We start from the raw sequence: 18528 nt of genomic DNA on the forward strand, positions 1-18528 counted from the left end.
TCGAAGGAGAGAATCAAACAGTTTTAGATAGGTACGAACTAAATGAGGAACATCGTTTTGGATAGCGAAACTTAGCTGTGTGTTTCGTAAATCATTTCTAATACAGCATAAATGAGTATAAGAGACTACATATACATTAAACAATGTGTATAAGAAAGATACTATTAGATCTCGGCTTTACTGTAACTGTTCACAAGAATGAATGTCTATCTAATAGTATCTTTCTTATACACACTACTAAATGTATATGTACTTTTTCATACTCATGAATGCTGTATTAGAATTGGTTAACAAAACACTTTGTATAATTTTTATTCACATTTGCTAAATTGCACAAGTCAAAAAGTGAGCCCTTATTCAAAAAACGACGACTACTGACAAAATATATTGAAAATCAATTCGAGTGATAAATGGACAAAGACCTGGTACCTATACATAAGATTGAACCTAATAGATCACGATATACCTACATTTTATTGAAGCTGATAACCTTATAGAAATAACAGTTCAAAGTATTTTTGATAAAAACTCTTTCAATAAATTTCATTCAATTTTGTCTAATAAAATTTATTTATCAATAATTACACCACAGTTGACTTTCCAACGACTCTTTTAAAGCCTGACACTGCGCACTCGCATGCAAAAACAACAAATTTTTAGATTTTCAGAATTGTTATTTGCCATTTTATTAAATTTCTCAGGAAAAATCATAGTATAAATTTGGCCTGAAACTTTTTGAAACATTTCGAAACTATAGCCAAATTTTCGTTGCAAGCAAAGATAAAAAAAAAAAAGGAAACTCGGTCCGTAAGCTCAGTACAAATAAATAGAGCATACCTACAGTGTATTTAGAGTATTTAGTATGTTGGTTGTGCAGACAATAATTTACAAAGAGATGATGGTCACCAATCATACAAATCAAAAAAATGTAAAATAAATTTCTTTCTCTTATTGTTTATTAAAAATATTAAATTAATTCTTTCATTCTTATTATTTGAAATTAATTTTAGTAAATAAATAAAAAAAAATTAAATCATTTTGTATAATTATTCTTGTTTCTCTTTTCATTTCGTATTTTTTATATTATATACATAAAATAATTTTTTTTTTCATTTTATTAATTATTTTATATTAAATTATATACTAGGAAATATATTAAAACATAATTAGGAAAACAATTTCTCAGAATTTTCTATACTTAGATTAATTATTATTTTAAAGAAATATTATTATTTATAAATAATAAAACCTATATCACTGGTTTTTTAATACGTCTGCTAAAAGCCGCGGTTACACGAGCATAAACTGTGATTTCAATATGTGACAATTTTACTTTATTTAAATTGCTGAAAAGAATGATATCAAATAAGTCTGTTTCAAAAAAAAGTTAAAATAAGATCGGATCAAATTTGTCTGTGTTATCAAAAAAATCAAATTTTTTAACTTTATTACGTCATCAAAATCCAAAAAATTTAATTTTGCTCTATCACATTCAAATTTAATCCAATTTTGTTAAACCAAGTATGCAATCCTACTAAATTTGGGTCGTACTTTTCAAATTTGTGATGAAAATTATTCCAGTTTTAATAGGTTTCAAAACGGTGGAGTTCTGGTCCCGGATTTAAGCACATGTATGATAGTTAGCAAGAAACTGACATCACAGCTGAAAAGAATGATCCCAAATTAGTGGGTTTCAAAGAAAATTCCAATGAGATCGGATCAAATTTGCCTCTGTTATCAACAAAAAAATTTTAACTTTATCACGTCATCGGAATCCCAAAAAATTGATTTTCTGTCACATCTAAATTTTATCCAATTTTGATAAAACAAGTATGTAATCCTAATAAATTTGGGCCATACTTTTCTTTGTGATCAAAATAAGCCTAGCTCTAATAGGGTTCAAGAATGTGGTGTTCTTGTTCCCGGAATTAAGCAAATAAGTAATAGCTAGCGAAAAACTGCCATCACAGCTGTTGTTTATAAGTTTTGCAATTTTTTATATGCTGAAAAACGCTTCTAATATATTTTTCTAGACATCATTTCGAATCTAACGAACTATCATATTTACGACCAGTATTTTGTTGCCTGGACTATTACAGCACAAAATGAAATGGGATAAAATTAAGCATCGTCTTTATACTACGTTGATTACATATAAATATGTAATTTATAATTTCAAACAGACAGTAATAATATTATTTAAAAAATTACAATATTGTGCTTGCCAAAGAGTTATAGTTATTAATTAAATAATTCTCAAAATGAATATAAATAGTGTTTGAGTTGAGTTGAGTTGAGTTTGGTTGACTGTTGTAAGATTGCAGATACTTTAAAATTATAACGATCAAAGCGAGCAACTCAAGATATATAATATTACTTGTATAGAAATGTTCAAAGAATATAATAACAGTCATTCAAGTCAACATAAAAACACCTTATTTTGTGAAATTATCCATTTTTTACTTGAGGATGGGAAATCAAAAACATCAAATTATCATGTGAATTCATCAAGATCCGATTTTATGATTACTTACACACATATTAGCTTTTGCTATATTCAATGTTTTCGTCGATGTTATCTTTATTATCATGTCATGATGAATTTTTATGAGATTATTATATTTATTTTTGTAAAATTGAGCCGAAAATAATGTCCAAATCAAAAAAAAAGCTAATCAAATTCCATAACAAGCAGAGTTTGAAAATATCGGATGTTTGAACAATGTTCTTTAGAGCACGTTATCGTTCTGATTTGTTTGCGAGTTGGGAGGTAAAACCAAAAAAAAAATTGATACAAAAAAGCCAACTATTTTCATGTAGGTCATCTTGGAAATTAAAACTTTTCCAAGCGATTCAGCTTGCCATGAATTTTGAGAATATGCAAAAATATTTTTATGATTTGTTAATTTGTATTTTTTGTCAAAATTTTATGTTTTTTCATTTAAAAAAATGAGTTGTGAAAGTGAGTTGTCAGGAGTTAAAGATAATAGAGATAATTAAAGTAAGTATAAGGAAATTTTATGTTATGTCATAATAAATATCCTGATCAAACCAAATGTATAGTACGCACATATTGGATTTACTTGAAAAATATCTTGTAAATAAAAAAGTAAGCGCTACATTTATGATGTAAGAAGAAACGAAAGAAACATAGTTCCTATCGTATGTTCCTCGACACCATTCGTTCTTTTTGATCTTTTCTGCTGACCTTTACCACACTGATAACACTGATGGTAGTCACTCGACAGTCTACAAATAAACTGTATCAGATATTTCTTGTTATTTAGTAAATGTGTGTCTATATCAGGCACCACAGTTCATCAGATTGCATATGATTAACATAGGTGTGCCCGAATAATAAATATTTGAACAGAATAAAATATAATCCGGTCTCTAGATTGTGCACAGAGAAAAGATATGTCATGGTTCTTGCAATAAAATACATAGTAAGTCAAAGTCATCGAATGTAGTGTAGTGTAGCTAACATATAGTTGTATATATTTGAAAGGCTGCAATCTTAGGCGCCATACATCGACAAATACACCTTGTGGCAAAATATATTTATTTCAATATTATTATAATTATTATTTATAACTTGTTGCATTTTGCTCTATTACAACAAAACCAATTATTGGCCGCAAGGTTTAAATTAAATCTTTAAAAAATCACATTATATTAAAAATTCATGTTTTCATTATTATTATTATTATTATTAATATTATTATTTTATTATTACCTATTCAGAAAATTAAATGGGACTCATTAAAAATTCAATTAGATTATTCTTTTCTTTTGTATCAAAGTGTATGAGACAATAATTTTGATACGAACCTATTAATATAAGAACCATTTAAAATGTCTCCACACAAATTTGAATCTCCCGCTAATGCACTTTATTTCGTCGCCAATAGATGTGTTATTATGAAATCAATGTTTCAATATTTCCTGAAAATACATATAAAACCATATTTTCTAAAAACGAAACTTAGCTAGATCGATCTTCCGCCCAAAAATCGCCTGCATACTAATTTTCATGAAAATCGTTAGAGCTGTATCAGAGATTGATGATACGGACTAAAATCAATCCAAATATTGCGATATCTCAGAAACTCTGCATGAAATCACTACATTAATCTGATTTTTATACTTTTTGGATCAAAATTACTCCATCCACCGAGTAACATCAAATTCCAAACCAAAATTTTTTTTGCGTTTTTCCCGATTTTTTTTAAAGGGGTACCCCTTAAAAAAATTGCAAAAAATCGAAAAATGTTTGTCATCTTCAATTTCGATAGAACTTAGTATATAAGGTAATTTTAACCCAAAAAGTACAAAAATCGGATGCATTGAGTGACGACTGGTCAAATCAATTCATTAATTTTTGCGTCAAAGCGTTACAAACAAACAAACAAGCAAACATCCTTACTTTCACATTTATAATAAGGTCCTTACTTTAATATTTATAATATATAGGATGTGTTATTCTATAAGCTATATTATTGTTAAGTTTCATTAAAATACATTTAGTAGTTTTTACGAGAAAGCGTATATAGGGATTATGTGAATTTATTGCAAAATAATATTATTATGATATGACTATGAAAAAATTTTTAATGAGTTTAGTTGAGTTCAAAAAATATGAAAAATTACGTCAAATATGTTTTTTCGGAAGTAAAATTATAATAAATCGTTGAATCAGAATGCGTTAATAGTTAGAATTACCTCCAAAAACACAATCTCCAGATTATGAATTGTCCTCGACTATTCTATCCAAACTTCAATAGTTTTTGAATGTTAATTTTTGTTTGTTTCTCGGACTAATTGCAATTATTTGAAAGGTAGTTAATAAATATTTAAAATAAAGAAACAAGCCTATGAAAAAGAATCTGTTAAATGAGATATAGATATAGATAGATAGCTGATAGATATTCATTATAAATAAATAAGAGTTTACGGGAACAAGGACATCTTTGTTGTTGTATAAATTGTTGTAATATTATATTACTATAGAGGTCAGAACATATACATACACCTGTTTAATATTAACATATTACTACCTATAACTATACTAAACTAACACTAACTAATACCAGACCTGACTGAACTGAGTAACTATAAAAATAAATAATGTCTGTTATATACAGATCTATCTATAGATACATTATTATAAATATAGATTATTGTACTTACAGTAATTACATCGCACCGGAGAGTATCTAATTCAAATATGAAATATGATTATTAATATAAAACTTTTATTTAATTACATTTCATTTGTTTATGCTTCCTTATTTTAATACCCTGTATACAGGGCGTTCTGTTGTTGACTGTAGATCGTTATCCTGCAGAATAAGCTCATAAAAACGAAGGAAAAAGTTATTTTCCACTTTTGGATATGAGGCCTACTTTGCGAGATAATTAACAAAATAAATTAATATATCTTTAGCGAATCACAGTTCAATAACATTTGGAATGAAACCAATAAAACACTACTTAAGAGAGGATGTGTTTTATCATAGTGGAAGGCTTCTCTAAATGCAAAATTATTACAAAAAAACTTTTTTTAGTATTCACTACCCAATTAAATCAATTATTGTTTTATGATAGTCTCCTCTTAGTGACACCTACTAATTTAATGAATTTGATAGGTTTGTGAATTCATAAAGCTTTCTATTTTCCCATAGGCACATGTCCCGAATCTGGTATCAGATCGAAATTTGGTAAAGAGCTTTTTTTATCGTTTTTATGAGCTTATTCTGTAGGCCAACGATCTGCAGTAATAACAGAACGCCCTGTATATGAAATATATATCAAGGTATACTAAGTTTAGTCTCAAGTTTGTAACGGATAAAAATATTGATGCTACGAACAAAATTTTGATATAGGTGCTCAAAACATCACATAATTAGTCCATTTTCTCCATTATCTGTCTGTCCGTCCGTTTGTTTGACAACACGATAACTCAAATACGAAAAAAGATATCAAGTTGAAATTTGCGTGCTCAGGACGTCAAAAGTGAGGACGAGTTCGTTATTAAGCAATTCATAGGTCAATTGGGGCTTGAGTTCGTAGGATTCATCTTGTAAACCGTTAAAGATAGAACAAAAGATTAAATATAAAAAATGTTCCCTATAAAAAAATTAAAAACTTTTGTTCGAAACATTTTTTCGTAAACATCACTGTTTGCCCGGTAGGGCGCAAATTTTATAGTATGTATTATATGAAAAGTGTATAATATGTCTCAGTCAATTATTTGTTTTCACTTGTTCTTTAATCTCATATTTTTAGCAATCTTTTAGTTTTTGTCATAGTTTTTAATTTTTCTAAAAAAATTATCCATATTTTAAATAAATACTCTACAATCATTATTTAAGAATATTGTACTAAAATACTTATAAATATACCGAATCAAATAATTTAGTTATCGCTATGTATTTATTTACTCTTCTATAAATAATTATCTTTTATATTTTTAATATTATTACATTATTATTAATTATTGTTATTAATTAATAAAAATTTTATGATATTTACAAAGAAATTAATTTAAAAAAAAAATTGATTAAAAAAAAATATTATAATATTTCAAATAAACATTTATTTAGTAAATTGACGTCATTGTATACAATGGATTTCAAAATACATAAAGTATAATTTTTTGGAATAGGGTATTCCACTATTTTTTGAAAAAGTACTTCAAAATGTTGATTTTGCTAATAAAAAGCCACTAAAAATTTATTTCGGAAAAATACACACGCTTTCTTGCCAAAAACTTAAACTTAATTTTAACCCAATCCAACCCTTTTATAAAATATTATAAAAAAAATGTGCTTTTATGACTCGAAATCAGAATATTTAAGTATTTTTTTTTACATAAATTTTAACTTTTTTCAAATTTCATGAATTATCTTTGACTAACGATAATACCCTATTGTTAATTTTCCCTCTTAATACCCTCTTGTTAAGAAATTTTCTTTAAATCTTTAGGCATCTGTATTTCAAAATTAATGGTATAAATCGAAAAATTTTACTAATAATTTTTCCAAATATTAACAGAATTGATCCTCAAAATTTGAAACGTAAGTCTCAAATATTTTCATAAACTAATTTTTTTTGTAACGACCTTAATTGTGCCCTTACTAGTCTCGGGACTTTGAACCAATGGTGTACAAAAGAAGAATTTCTCTTATGAATTTACAGGAATGATAAGTTACAGCATCATTTATTTCTTCAGTAAAGTTATCAATGATTTCTCGCCCATAATCAAAAAATTTGATTCTCGTTTTTAGGTCACAAAATAATTTAAATATTTTAATAATAACCGATCTATTGAATGAACAAGTCCAAATTATACTAAATATGCAATTTAAATGTTCATCATAAATAAATATGGTTGCCTTTAATTTGGATTGATTTAACTATTGATACCTATGGATTCGAATTATAAATATAATATATAATCTATGATTTGTTTGTTATTTGCAATATTTATAATGCCTACGGGTTGACATTTGTTTAAATATATTTAAATTTATTAATAATAATATATTATTATAATTAATATCATGAATGAAAAGTAATTTTTAAACAATCTAAATACTTATTTATTTATTTGGCTGAATATTGGCAGGGAGCATAAATAGGTGGAAATTAATTTTAGAAGTCAAATACTTGTTTTATTCCTTAAAAAATTTAATTTTATAGCTATACTTTTACTTTTTAATGTATTAATTAATTCTAATATTAGTTTAAAAAAGTTATACTTCTGATTTAGTAGTCAACCCAATATGTATGTTCATTACCTATATTTGATTTGATCAAGATCTATCATGACATAACATAAAATTCTCTGGTACTTACTTTAAATTATCTCTATTATCTTTAACTTCTGATAAATCACATTCACAACTCATTTTTATACCATGTATATATGAAATATACAGAGTATATTAAGTTTAGTCCCAAGTTTGTAACGCTTAAAAATAATGATACTAGGAAAAAAATTTTGTCATAGGTATTCATAAAATCACCTAATTAGTCCATTTCCGGTTGTTCGTCCGTCCGTCTGTGGACACGATAACTCAAAAACGAAAAAAAGATATCGAGCTGAAATTTTTACAGCGTACTCAGGACGTAAAAAATGAGGTCAAGTTCGTAAATGAGCATCATAGGTCAATTGGGTCTTGGGTCCGTAGGACCCATCTTGTAAACCGTTAGAGATAGAACAAAAGTTTAAATTTAAAAAATGTTCCTTATAAAAAAATAAACAACTTTTGCTTCAAACATTTTTTCGTAAACATCACTGTTTACCCGTGAGGCCGCCAATTAGGCGAAAATTTTATAATATGTATTATACTTGATTATCAGTTATGTATGTGTCACATGTTTGTATGTGTAATGTGATAAAGAAATCAACACTGACTATGCATGGTATTTCAACAATTAACTCAGTCAATTGTTTGTTTTCACTTGTTTTTAATGAAAAAACCAAAAATTTTTACAAAAAATACAAGTTGACAAATTATGAAAATATTTTTGAATTTTTTCAAAATTCAAACAACCTGAATCGATTGAAAAAGTTTTAGTTGCCAAGGTGACTTAGGTGAAATAGTCAAGTTTTTCTTGTTATATTTTTTTGGTTTTACCTCACAATCAACAAACAAATCAGAACGATAACGTATGCTAAGGAGTTCCAAAATAATTATAATGTTCCAAATTTGATGGTCAGTTCTTGGTTCCATAGAAAATATATATTCGCTTCCATAATGTACCAATATTTTATTACATATAGATAGATATTTTGAATTTGTATAAGAGTTAGCATATTCTGTACTGCAACACATACCTTGCATAAACAATGGAAACAACTGCTATCTTTGATATTGTCAACTTTGACCTCTTCGCCTTCATTGCTGCATGTCTCACGACGACCAACTGAAAACAAAAAAATAAAATTTAAAAATAAATTATAATAGGGTTCATTCTATACTCTCATACTATTTTTACTCGTTTATACATATATGAAACTTTGTTGCAAGTAGTTTGGAATACAAGAACAATAAAAAAAAATTACAAAATAAAGGGCAATAAAAAATTATGCGCAACGAATGCGCACACACACACACAGCAAACAGTTAAAAGTAATCGAGTGTGTCTATTAACACGGTAACGTTTTAACAATATTACATATAAGTAACAGATAAATTATATTGAAGCATATTTTTTCAACTATTTAAACTTATTTTTGCGTTTAAACAAAATTCCTCGATCGTTACGCCGAAGCGCACAGCGAGTATTCATACATCTTCAATAAGATACGACCTAAAATTTCTGGCGAGTGAAACAAAGATATATATTGTGTCGCATTTAAGATGAAGACACCCTCATATTCTCGTTTTTTTATAGGATTATCGATTTAAAATTTTGCACCGTCATAAATAGTAATGGGTAACATTTTTTTAAGAGACTTAATCGAAATCAAAACTTTAAACTCAGCCTAAGATTAAAAAATGTATAAATATCAAATATGGTGGAAGCGATGGAAAAATCAGGACGCCACAACCATTGTATTGTCATACAAACTAAATGTACATGCAAAATTTCAGCTAAATTGAAAACTGGGAAGTGGATTAAATTTGATTTAGAAGGTTTGATTACAGACAGACAACGGGACAGTTGAAAGCTGGTAAATATAAATATGTATTTACATTCTTATTATAAATCATTGTTTCGACATTAACGTGTAAATAGCAAAAGCATAATAAAAATGATTGTTTTGAGAAAGAAAAAATTGATAATATGCGGGTAGATACCTTCTATACCTACATTTATTTATATTATTTAAATAAAAAATAATAATAACATAATTTTATTGCAAATTAAAAATTTAATTAATTTTTAGAATATATATTTAATAATAAATATTAATTAAATTTATAATAAAAGATTAATAAAATTAGTACGAAATAATAATAATAATAATTTTTTTTAAATAGTTTCGTATTTTATTTCCTAAAACATTTCGTTCAAATAGCACTGTAATAATTATTAACTCATTCGTAATTCACATTTCAAAATTTTCTTCGATAACACTTGGTCAACAAGATTTTTATGCAGTGATATTGTTTTGTAAAATCAAGAAGTACTCGTAAATATAAAATAAATATTAAATAAAATAAATATTAAATAAAATAAATATTAATGTAAATTGAATCATTTAAACACACACATTTTTTACTAAAATATTTCATAATATTTTTGTACTATTGTATGTCAGTTTTTACATCTTTATTGTAATTCAAAAAATTTATGCAATTATTTATTTGAGAAAAAGCAACAAATATTTTAATACACACAAAAAAAAAACATTATTTGAAAAAACGAAAAGAATATGTAAATTGTTTGTAATTTATTTATATATTTATTTTATTATTTTTAATATGATTTTATCTGATATGAATATAAATATTTTTTTTTAAATATATTTTTACGATCATTGTATATACAAAGGGTAACGTGTTGTATCTGAAGTATAATGTACCTTGGATCATCATCTTTCAGTTTCTTCCATGACTACAAAATTTAAGAAAGCAGGGATATCCCTGTGACAGGTTCCCCACTGTAACATTTGACTGCCCACGTTATAAAAATTCCAGCTCGATACCTCTTTTCGATTTTGAGTTATCGAGTATCCAAGCAAACACATGTACAATCAAAAGGAAATGGATTAATTAGATGATTTTATGAACATCTCTAAATAAATTTTGTTCGCATCATCAATATTTCTAAGCGGTACAAACTTCGAACTAAATTTAATATACCCTGTAGTCGAAAGTATTAGTAGGCGCTCAGGTAATAAGGCCAAATACGATACCACAAACCCCTGGAATCATAACAGAGAAAATCGGAGTTTGATCTATGGCACATTCATTTCTTACCGAAGATCATATAGATTTTCATTAAGTTCTGTTCGATTTTCATTGTGGTCCTGCGCTGTGAATCACAAAGGTACGAAAAAAGGTAAAATGGCTTAAAGAAATATATACATGAATGTGAATTATGATTCAAGGTACAATACCCAACCATCGGTATATGTATTTATTTCATCTACCTCTATTTTAAATTGTAATTTTATTATTATATTTGTTGGAATTTTTACTTGAAATAAAGAGGAATTTTTATCAGTAATAATTAATTTGATTGCTTCATAAATCATTGGAAGTTTGATAATTGAAATTTATAAAGAATTTTAAAACAGGATGAAGTATTATAAATTGTATCAAATTTTTATTTCAAAATTTTCGGTTGAAACAGGGAGACATAGTTTTTCTTTGATAGTCCAAATAAGGGCAAAACTTAAGCTTCCATTTTCCCAAAAACTATAAAAGGGTCAATTCATCACTCATTGGGTTAATTTTCGGGAACATTTTTATATTTAAAAATTCGTTTCAAAGCATGTAGATTCCAAAATGCGAAACAAAATTCTAATAATACAAGGACTGTCTCTATATATAGAGTATTTCAACAACTCAGTAAGTTTTTTATTATTATTTTCACTTGTTTAAAAATATTATATTTAATATTATAGATTTATTTTTAGAACTACTTAAAACAAATTGTCTTTTAATTAATATTTTAATAATTTACCACCAACAGCTTAAACAGTTTCTGGTAATCAGCTTATAATTTTTTTTATATAATTATATATATTTATTTACATTTATAAATAAATAAATAATTGTGAATTAATTGTGTATATTGATTGTTCAAGGTTACAAATCAAGACTTTGTTTATTTATAAAATAATAGGCTTTGTTGATTGCAAATCTAATGCAGTTATTATTGTTTTTTTTTGTTTCAATCAGATAAGATTTAGATTTAAAAAAAAAAAACTATATCATAAAAATTAACGATTATATTTAGAAAAAAAGAAAAACAAGTTAAAATAAACAATTAACTGAATTAATTGCTCAAATACCCTATATAGACAGTGATTCAGTTATTCAAGATTTCTAAATAGGTTATAATAAAGTTACTAGATAGACATACCTATTACTTCTAAACAAAAACAGGTCTATATCTTTCATTTTGTTTAGGTTCTTGAACGGTGGATGATCAAGAAAATTACATAAATATCTATAGATAATTGTTTTCCGTTTAATTAATTAAAATACATAAATATTTTATCTGATTGAAAATAATATTTTATCTAAACCAATTCATCATCTTTTTATAAAATTGAATGCATAAATTATAGAGAACGTTTTTCAATCAATATTGTAAAGTATTAGGATTTATTTAGTAATAATTATATTCGAATTTAATTAGTGTTTAAAATTGTCAATCAAATTCAATAATATTTATATATGACATGATTTTGAAGATGCTTCTATATTCAGGTTAACAACTGTTTTTAGAATTTCTTGTATATACTGAACGGCAGAGAAAGCGGATCAATATAAATATACATACATTTAAGGTTTTCGAGACGAAACAGAACGAGAGGTGCCATAGGAGACCCGGTAAGAACTATGTTTCTTTCGTACCTTTATACATTATACATGTAGCACGTATTTTAGAAATCGTATGATCGTTTTATTCTTTAAAGAATTAAGTATTAAAGCTACTTTAACTCTATACTTATATGAATTAATTGTAATATAGTTTAAAAAAGACATACTTCTGATTAACTAGTCAACCCAATATGTACGTACATTACCTAAATTTGGTTTGATCAGGATATTTAGTATGTCATAACATAAAATTTCCTTGTTCTTACTTTAAATTATTTTTATTATGAAATATCTTTAAAGAATAATTAAATAATTCAACACCTACCAAAAACTTTTGTTAATTTGCAATTAATAAATAACTCGCACAATAGCTTTTATAATTATTACCAGTATTGAAAAAAAAACGAGATCGCATTTCAATGTAGTCCAGGAGAGAACGGCACACGTTCACTAATATTCATTTTAAACAAATCTAACAGTGATTTCGTTTTAAAAAAGCGTTTAATTCAAAAAAAAATATTTAAAGTATTATTCTTTTCAATTTTATGCTTATTTGTATACATATGAATAAATTAACCGCTGTTTTATTGACAGAAAATTGATAACTTTTTCGGAAATGGAAAGTAATTCTATGACATTTCTGTATCAAAAATATACAAAGAAACAAACGTAAAGGAGTCCATTCGTAGCTTTTTTCAATTATAATTGAATAACAACTATTTTTTTTCAAATAAAAACATGCAATTTGAGAGCATTAGGCTATGGGTATGGGTATGGGTATGGAGGCATGCTCGAGCATCGGGCCTCGAAGCAATGATTCAGAGAACCTAGTCAAATAGATCCTTGTACTCTATCCCCGCTACGCTTTTCAGTTGCTATTATAACCAACTGATGTACTGAAACCCAGGAACTGCCTAGCGCTGAGTTTCCTAATTTCTTCTGGTTCGACTATGGCCGGACCAAACCATTTCCTTCGCTGCTGTATGAGCGCCGGGCAGTAACAGAGAAAGTGGATCGATTTTTCTTCTGAATTTTCTCCGCATCTGTCACACGCGGGAAATTGTCTTTTTCCAATCTGATGTTGGAACTTGTTCAGGTTATCATGCCCTGTGAGTAACTCTACGATGACTCTAATATCAGCTCTGTTTAGTTTCAAGATCTACTCAGCTCTGTTACCGAGCAAGTTTTCTTCACCCAACAGGCTTTTGGCGATTCGCCCTCCCTCGTAGCTGGTCCATGCCTTTAATTGTTGGTTTTTCAGATTATCTACTAATCTGTTAAGACCTTCTTGGTATGGCATCTTCGCAAGCTTTTCTTGAGTGGGAGTCATGGTGGTTCCCAGTTTGGCCAGCTTGTCTGCTCTCTCATTACCGTTCCAACCAGAGTGTCCGGAAGCATTAGGCTAACAGTACAGTAAAAGATGTTACAAAAACCAGCTAATAAAGAACAATGCAAATAAACCGCTCACTTTTTCATTCCGTTACGAAAAAAAATTTACCAAAACTTAATAAAAGTCTAATACTATATATACGGAAAATACGATTTCTTTATTTTGAACAACTGATACGCCATAAGCTCTTGGCCTAGGAGCTATGAATAAGCTAAAGTACAATGTACAAATAATTTAGACAAATTTATTTTTAGTATTATTTAAAATCCCCAAACATGGTATGTGTTATGTGTTATGTATGGTAAAAAATTTAAGGTGTGCCATTTTTTTTTTATTTTTCTTAAAGACAAATAAAATTTATTGATAGCATCCAACGTCAAACAGTATTTGAAGGTCATATATGGATACAAAAATTTCGTTACATAACCTATTTCATATTATTTTATTAGTATCATAAACTATTTAAAATAAATTTTAAGACATTTTTTTTGCATGGAATCCATAAATTGTAGCAAATATTTTTGCAACTGTGTTCCTTATTGCACACGTTATCGTTGTACTAAGTAGGTATTTGACTTCTAAAATTAATACGTTAAGTTTTCAGAAAAATATCTTGTAAATAAAAAAAAAGATCGCTGCATTTATAATTTACGAAGGTACGAAAAGAACATAGTTCCCACCGTATGGCCCACGACACCCCACGTATTTTTTATTTAGAGTTCTATACTAACATTATTTATTTAGTAGGTAACCCAAGTTTAATGAACCCACTAAAATTAAAGTTGGTTAACTATCCATGCTCTAAATGTGCCACGAGCTCTTAGACTAAAATATCCTATGCTCACGATATTTAAATTTACAATCTCGAATTTTCGAATACTACCCAGTGAATAGTATTTTGATCAAAGACCCGAAATACAGTACTATAAACTTCAATACGATTGACAAGCCTATATTCTAGCGCCATCCTTTTCTATATTTTATACTGATGGATCATACTGATCGATGGAGCAAATATTACGATTAAATTTATAGATGAGAATATTAACTTTATCTTAGATAAAGACCCTTGTATAAAAAAAGATCCATATAACATGTCGAAGATTACAAAACAACATTTATTATTAATAACCGTGAGTTGCAACCACATCAACTGGCGATAACAATTCGTACTAATTAAAACAGGAATTCGACTCATTTTAGTAGTTCTAATTTAGACTACCAGATGGCAATACTTGCAATTACGATTTAAAAAAATATTTTAATTCAAATTAGATAACTGGGAGTTGTAACCCCGCCACCTTGCGCTGATAATTCCTCCTAAATAAAATAGAGCCGTTTTCAATAGTTTCAAGTAACTTACTATTTATCAATAGTAATTATTTTATGCCTATTTAATATCCGTAGATAATATTCTCCGTGTAGACAGAAGCAACCAATACAAGTATATTAATTTTTTTTATTTATTTATTATAAATAATCATAAGGTAAGTTTAAAATATTTTTCTATTGAGTATCTAATGTTTATTTAATACTTCATTTGTCAGTCACCTATCAAAATTTGATTTATTTACTGGCGTTCATATTTTGCAATAAAAAAAAAACTTCTTTTTTTTAAGCATTTATTTATTCTGATTTTTTTTTCTATTTATTAATAATTTAAATATTGTACATATAATAAATACATAAATTCTTAGAATACCTTTGTGATCAAAATATCAAAAATTCCATTTGTTAATTGATTTGGAATTTTTTATACCCTGTTTATGAAATATATTTAGAGGTATATTAAATTATGTCCCGAGTTTGTAAGGCTTATGAATATAATTGATGCTACAAACAACCTTTTTTGTATAGATGTTGTTTTTGTATACATTTTTATAGCTTACCTCAGGACGTAAAAAGTGAGTTACTAAATGAGCAATATAGAACAAGTGGGTCTTCAGTCAAGTTTACAAGAAGGGTTTTCGAATTCGTACTCAGTAATATTTGCCGCATGTGCAGAGCGCGTGAGCATATCTCTCATCACGGTGCTAAAGAGTGTTGACGGGTTAATAACTTTTACAATTTATAATCTTTTCGGGTTTTTTTTGGGATGTTTAATATAAGTAAGGTCAGTGGATATTTAAGAAAATTATATGTATGATTAAAACATATCTACATAATACAAAGCGATATGATCTTTTTAAAATGTATATCGGGTATCTGGTATCTGGTATCTGCAATGGCCACATGCTGATCTACTAGCATGGTATCATGCAACGAGCACCAAGTATGCTGCATGATGCATCATCATCATGTAATGCCCGTGGTGAAGTGAAATGGATACGTTTTTGTTTTAAAGGTAACGATATGTAAACATACCAACAACAAACACCAAACTTAAGGCAGAACGAATATGGTACTTTGTTGGTGTAACAGTATTATGTGTTAACCTTTCCACAGTCGCGCAAATAACAAAATGCATTTGGTAGAGACAAATAAGCTGTTAAAAAAAGGTTTCTTTGATGACTGGTATTGAATTTGCCACATTAATCATAAAATGTAATAGTAGCCTTGATACACAAAATTCGAAGTTATAAGCATTCAAAGATTTTTGCCCGTCTTCGTAATCTCCATTGTGATACTCATCAATGACTTTACTATAACCTATATCTTCCTCTTTTTTTAATTAGAAATTATAAACTTCATATTTTTCGAGCTTATAAAGATTTTCAAAAACCAATTTCACTTTTCTGTTTCCTGCAGTGAGAATTCTTCTCAGCTGAAGTGATTAAAAACAATTTAGTCGTTATCCTAGTTTTATAAAAGATTTACATTATCTGTATAGTATTCGGACTCCCTTAAATTTGTATTGAAACAGATGTGTCGTGGATATAACAGGAATCCTGGGAATTTAATCGATTTAAAAATGAAAATAGAATTCAAATACTTTCTGTAATCAAACTTAAATAGTTTTGTTTCAACTGTTAAAACCACTGAGTATTGAGACTTCTATTGTTCGAATTATCTTTTTTTTTATTTGTTTCTTTTTATAACAAAAGGGTTGTCAAAATCTTTACTTAAAATGGATTGCCTTAAAATATCAGATTTATAATCAAAAACACGAAAAACTGACCATTGTCAGTTACGAAACTAAAACTTTATTATATAATAATATAGAGCCAAAATGGCCGAGCGGTCTAAGGCGCTAGTTTAAGAATGTTGGGCTATTTAGACTTAGGTTGCGGGTTCGAATCCATGCAGCGGCAGTGTGAACAATTTATAATTAATGGGAGTGCAGAAATGATCATATTGTCGTCGCTTGGATAAGAACGAAGTAACCGACTCCACCCACATCAAAAATGTAATTGATTAACAAATAAAGATTAACAAATAATTATGTGGGTGGTCTCTGTGATTAGGAATGCGCTCAGAAAAACGAAGTTTAACCCCTATTATTATTATATAAGAATATGCAAACATTTTTTTATAATTTGTATTTTTTTGTCAAAATTATATATTTCTTCATTAAAAAAAATCAGTTGTGAAAGTGAGTTATCAGAAGTTTAAGATAATAAAGATAATTAAAAGTAAGAAAAAGGAAATTGTATGTCAAGTCATAATAAATATCCTGATCAAACCAAATGTACTTGACTTGACTACTAAATCAGAAGTATGTCATTTTGAAACGAATATTACAATAGTATGTCTTTTTGATACCAATTTCGAATGATTTAGTCTTCGTATCGAGTTACTTAGACACCTTGTATAAAGATATTTGTTGTGATTTTTAATGTCATGATTCCAAATTTGGACAATCAACTGGTTGGTTGGTTGGTATATTAATATTCGTTTGTTTTGTAAATATATATCTATAATAAAACATTATGAAGAAGTTTTGTTTTTATTTTTATCAGCCAGGTGTTTAAAAGACTGGATTGGAATGTTGTAGATGCGATCAATTCGATGCAATGTGAATATTATAGGTACGTTCGATATATTTGTAATATAAGTAAAAATACTACTAACATTCATATATATTGGCAACTATCGGAAAATAACGAAAGAAAAATCGGAAAAAAGACCAAAACAAAGATCTACTAAAATTTTGAACCACCCCTTTCGTTTATAAACGAAATTTTAATACAGAAAAAACGATTTTCTTGGATCAAGAATATTAAAAGAAAAATAAAAATTTTCTTGAGATTAAAAAAAAGTTCATGCGCCAAACAATTTTTTTTTTAAAGAAGCAAATTTTTTCTCACCCGAACAAATTCTTGATACAAGAAAAACTTTCTTACGCCAAGAAATCCTATTTTAACACGCTTTTACTAGCTTGGTCTATATTTTTGTATATAATGGAGCTTTGAACGTGATTTCCACCAACTTCAAAACGTTGAAATTCGAATTGAATTGAAACTTCCCGATAATCTTGATTAGGATCTTCAGGATTAATGGATAACTAAAAAACTTTGATGGTGGAAACGCAGATAACTTTCCTTAATATTAATAATTAATAGTTTAAAAAATGAAAAACAAGCTTTTGTTACTAGCTAAACTAAAAAGTAGAAAATAATTTCTATAAGATCAAAAAGAAAGCGTAGAATGCTTTAAGAGTTTAAGGTATAACGTATTTCATAATGA

At 27.4% G+C, this 18528-nt stretch overlaps 1 protein-coding gene across 1 annotated transcript in view; it reads right to left on the reverse strand.

The window, feature by feature from the left end:
* LOC123296902 (BMP-binding endothelial regulator protein) overlaps positions 1–18528 on the reverse strand; it is a 110441-nt gene that overhangs the window by 40941 nt on the left and 50972 nt on the right. The window contains exon 3 of the mRNA XM_044878601.1: positions 8846–8934. Within this exon, the coding sequence (XP_044734536.1) occupies positions 8846–8934 (89 nt within the window). The remainder of the gene's footprint in view (positions 1–8845; positions 8935–18528) is intronic.

Source organism: Chrysoperla carnea, chromosome 3 (assembly GCF_905475395.1).
Source record: "Chrysoperla carnea chromosome 3, inChrCarn1.1, whole genome shotgun sequence".
Taxonomy (NCBI): Eukaryota; Metazoa; Arthropoda; class Insecta; order Neuroptera; family Chrysopidae; genus Chrysoperla; species Chrysoperla carnea.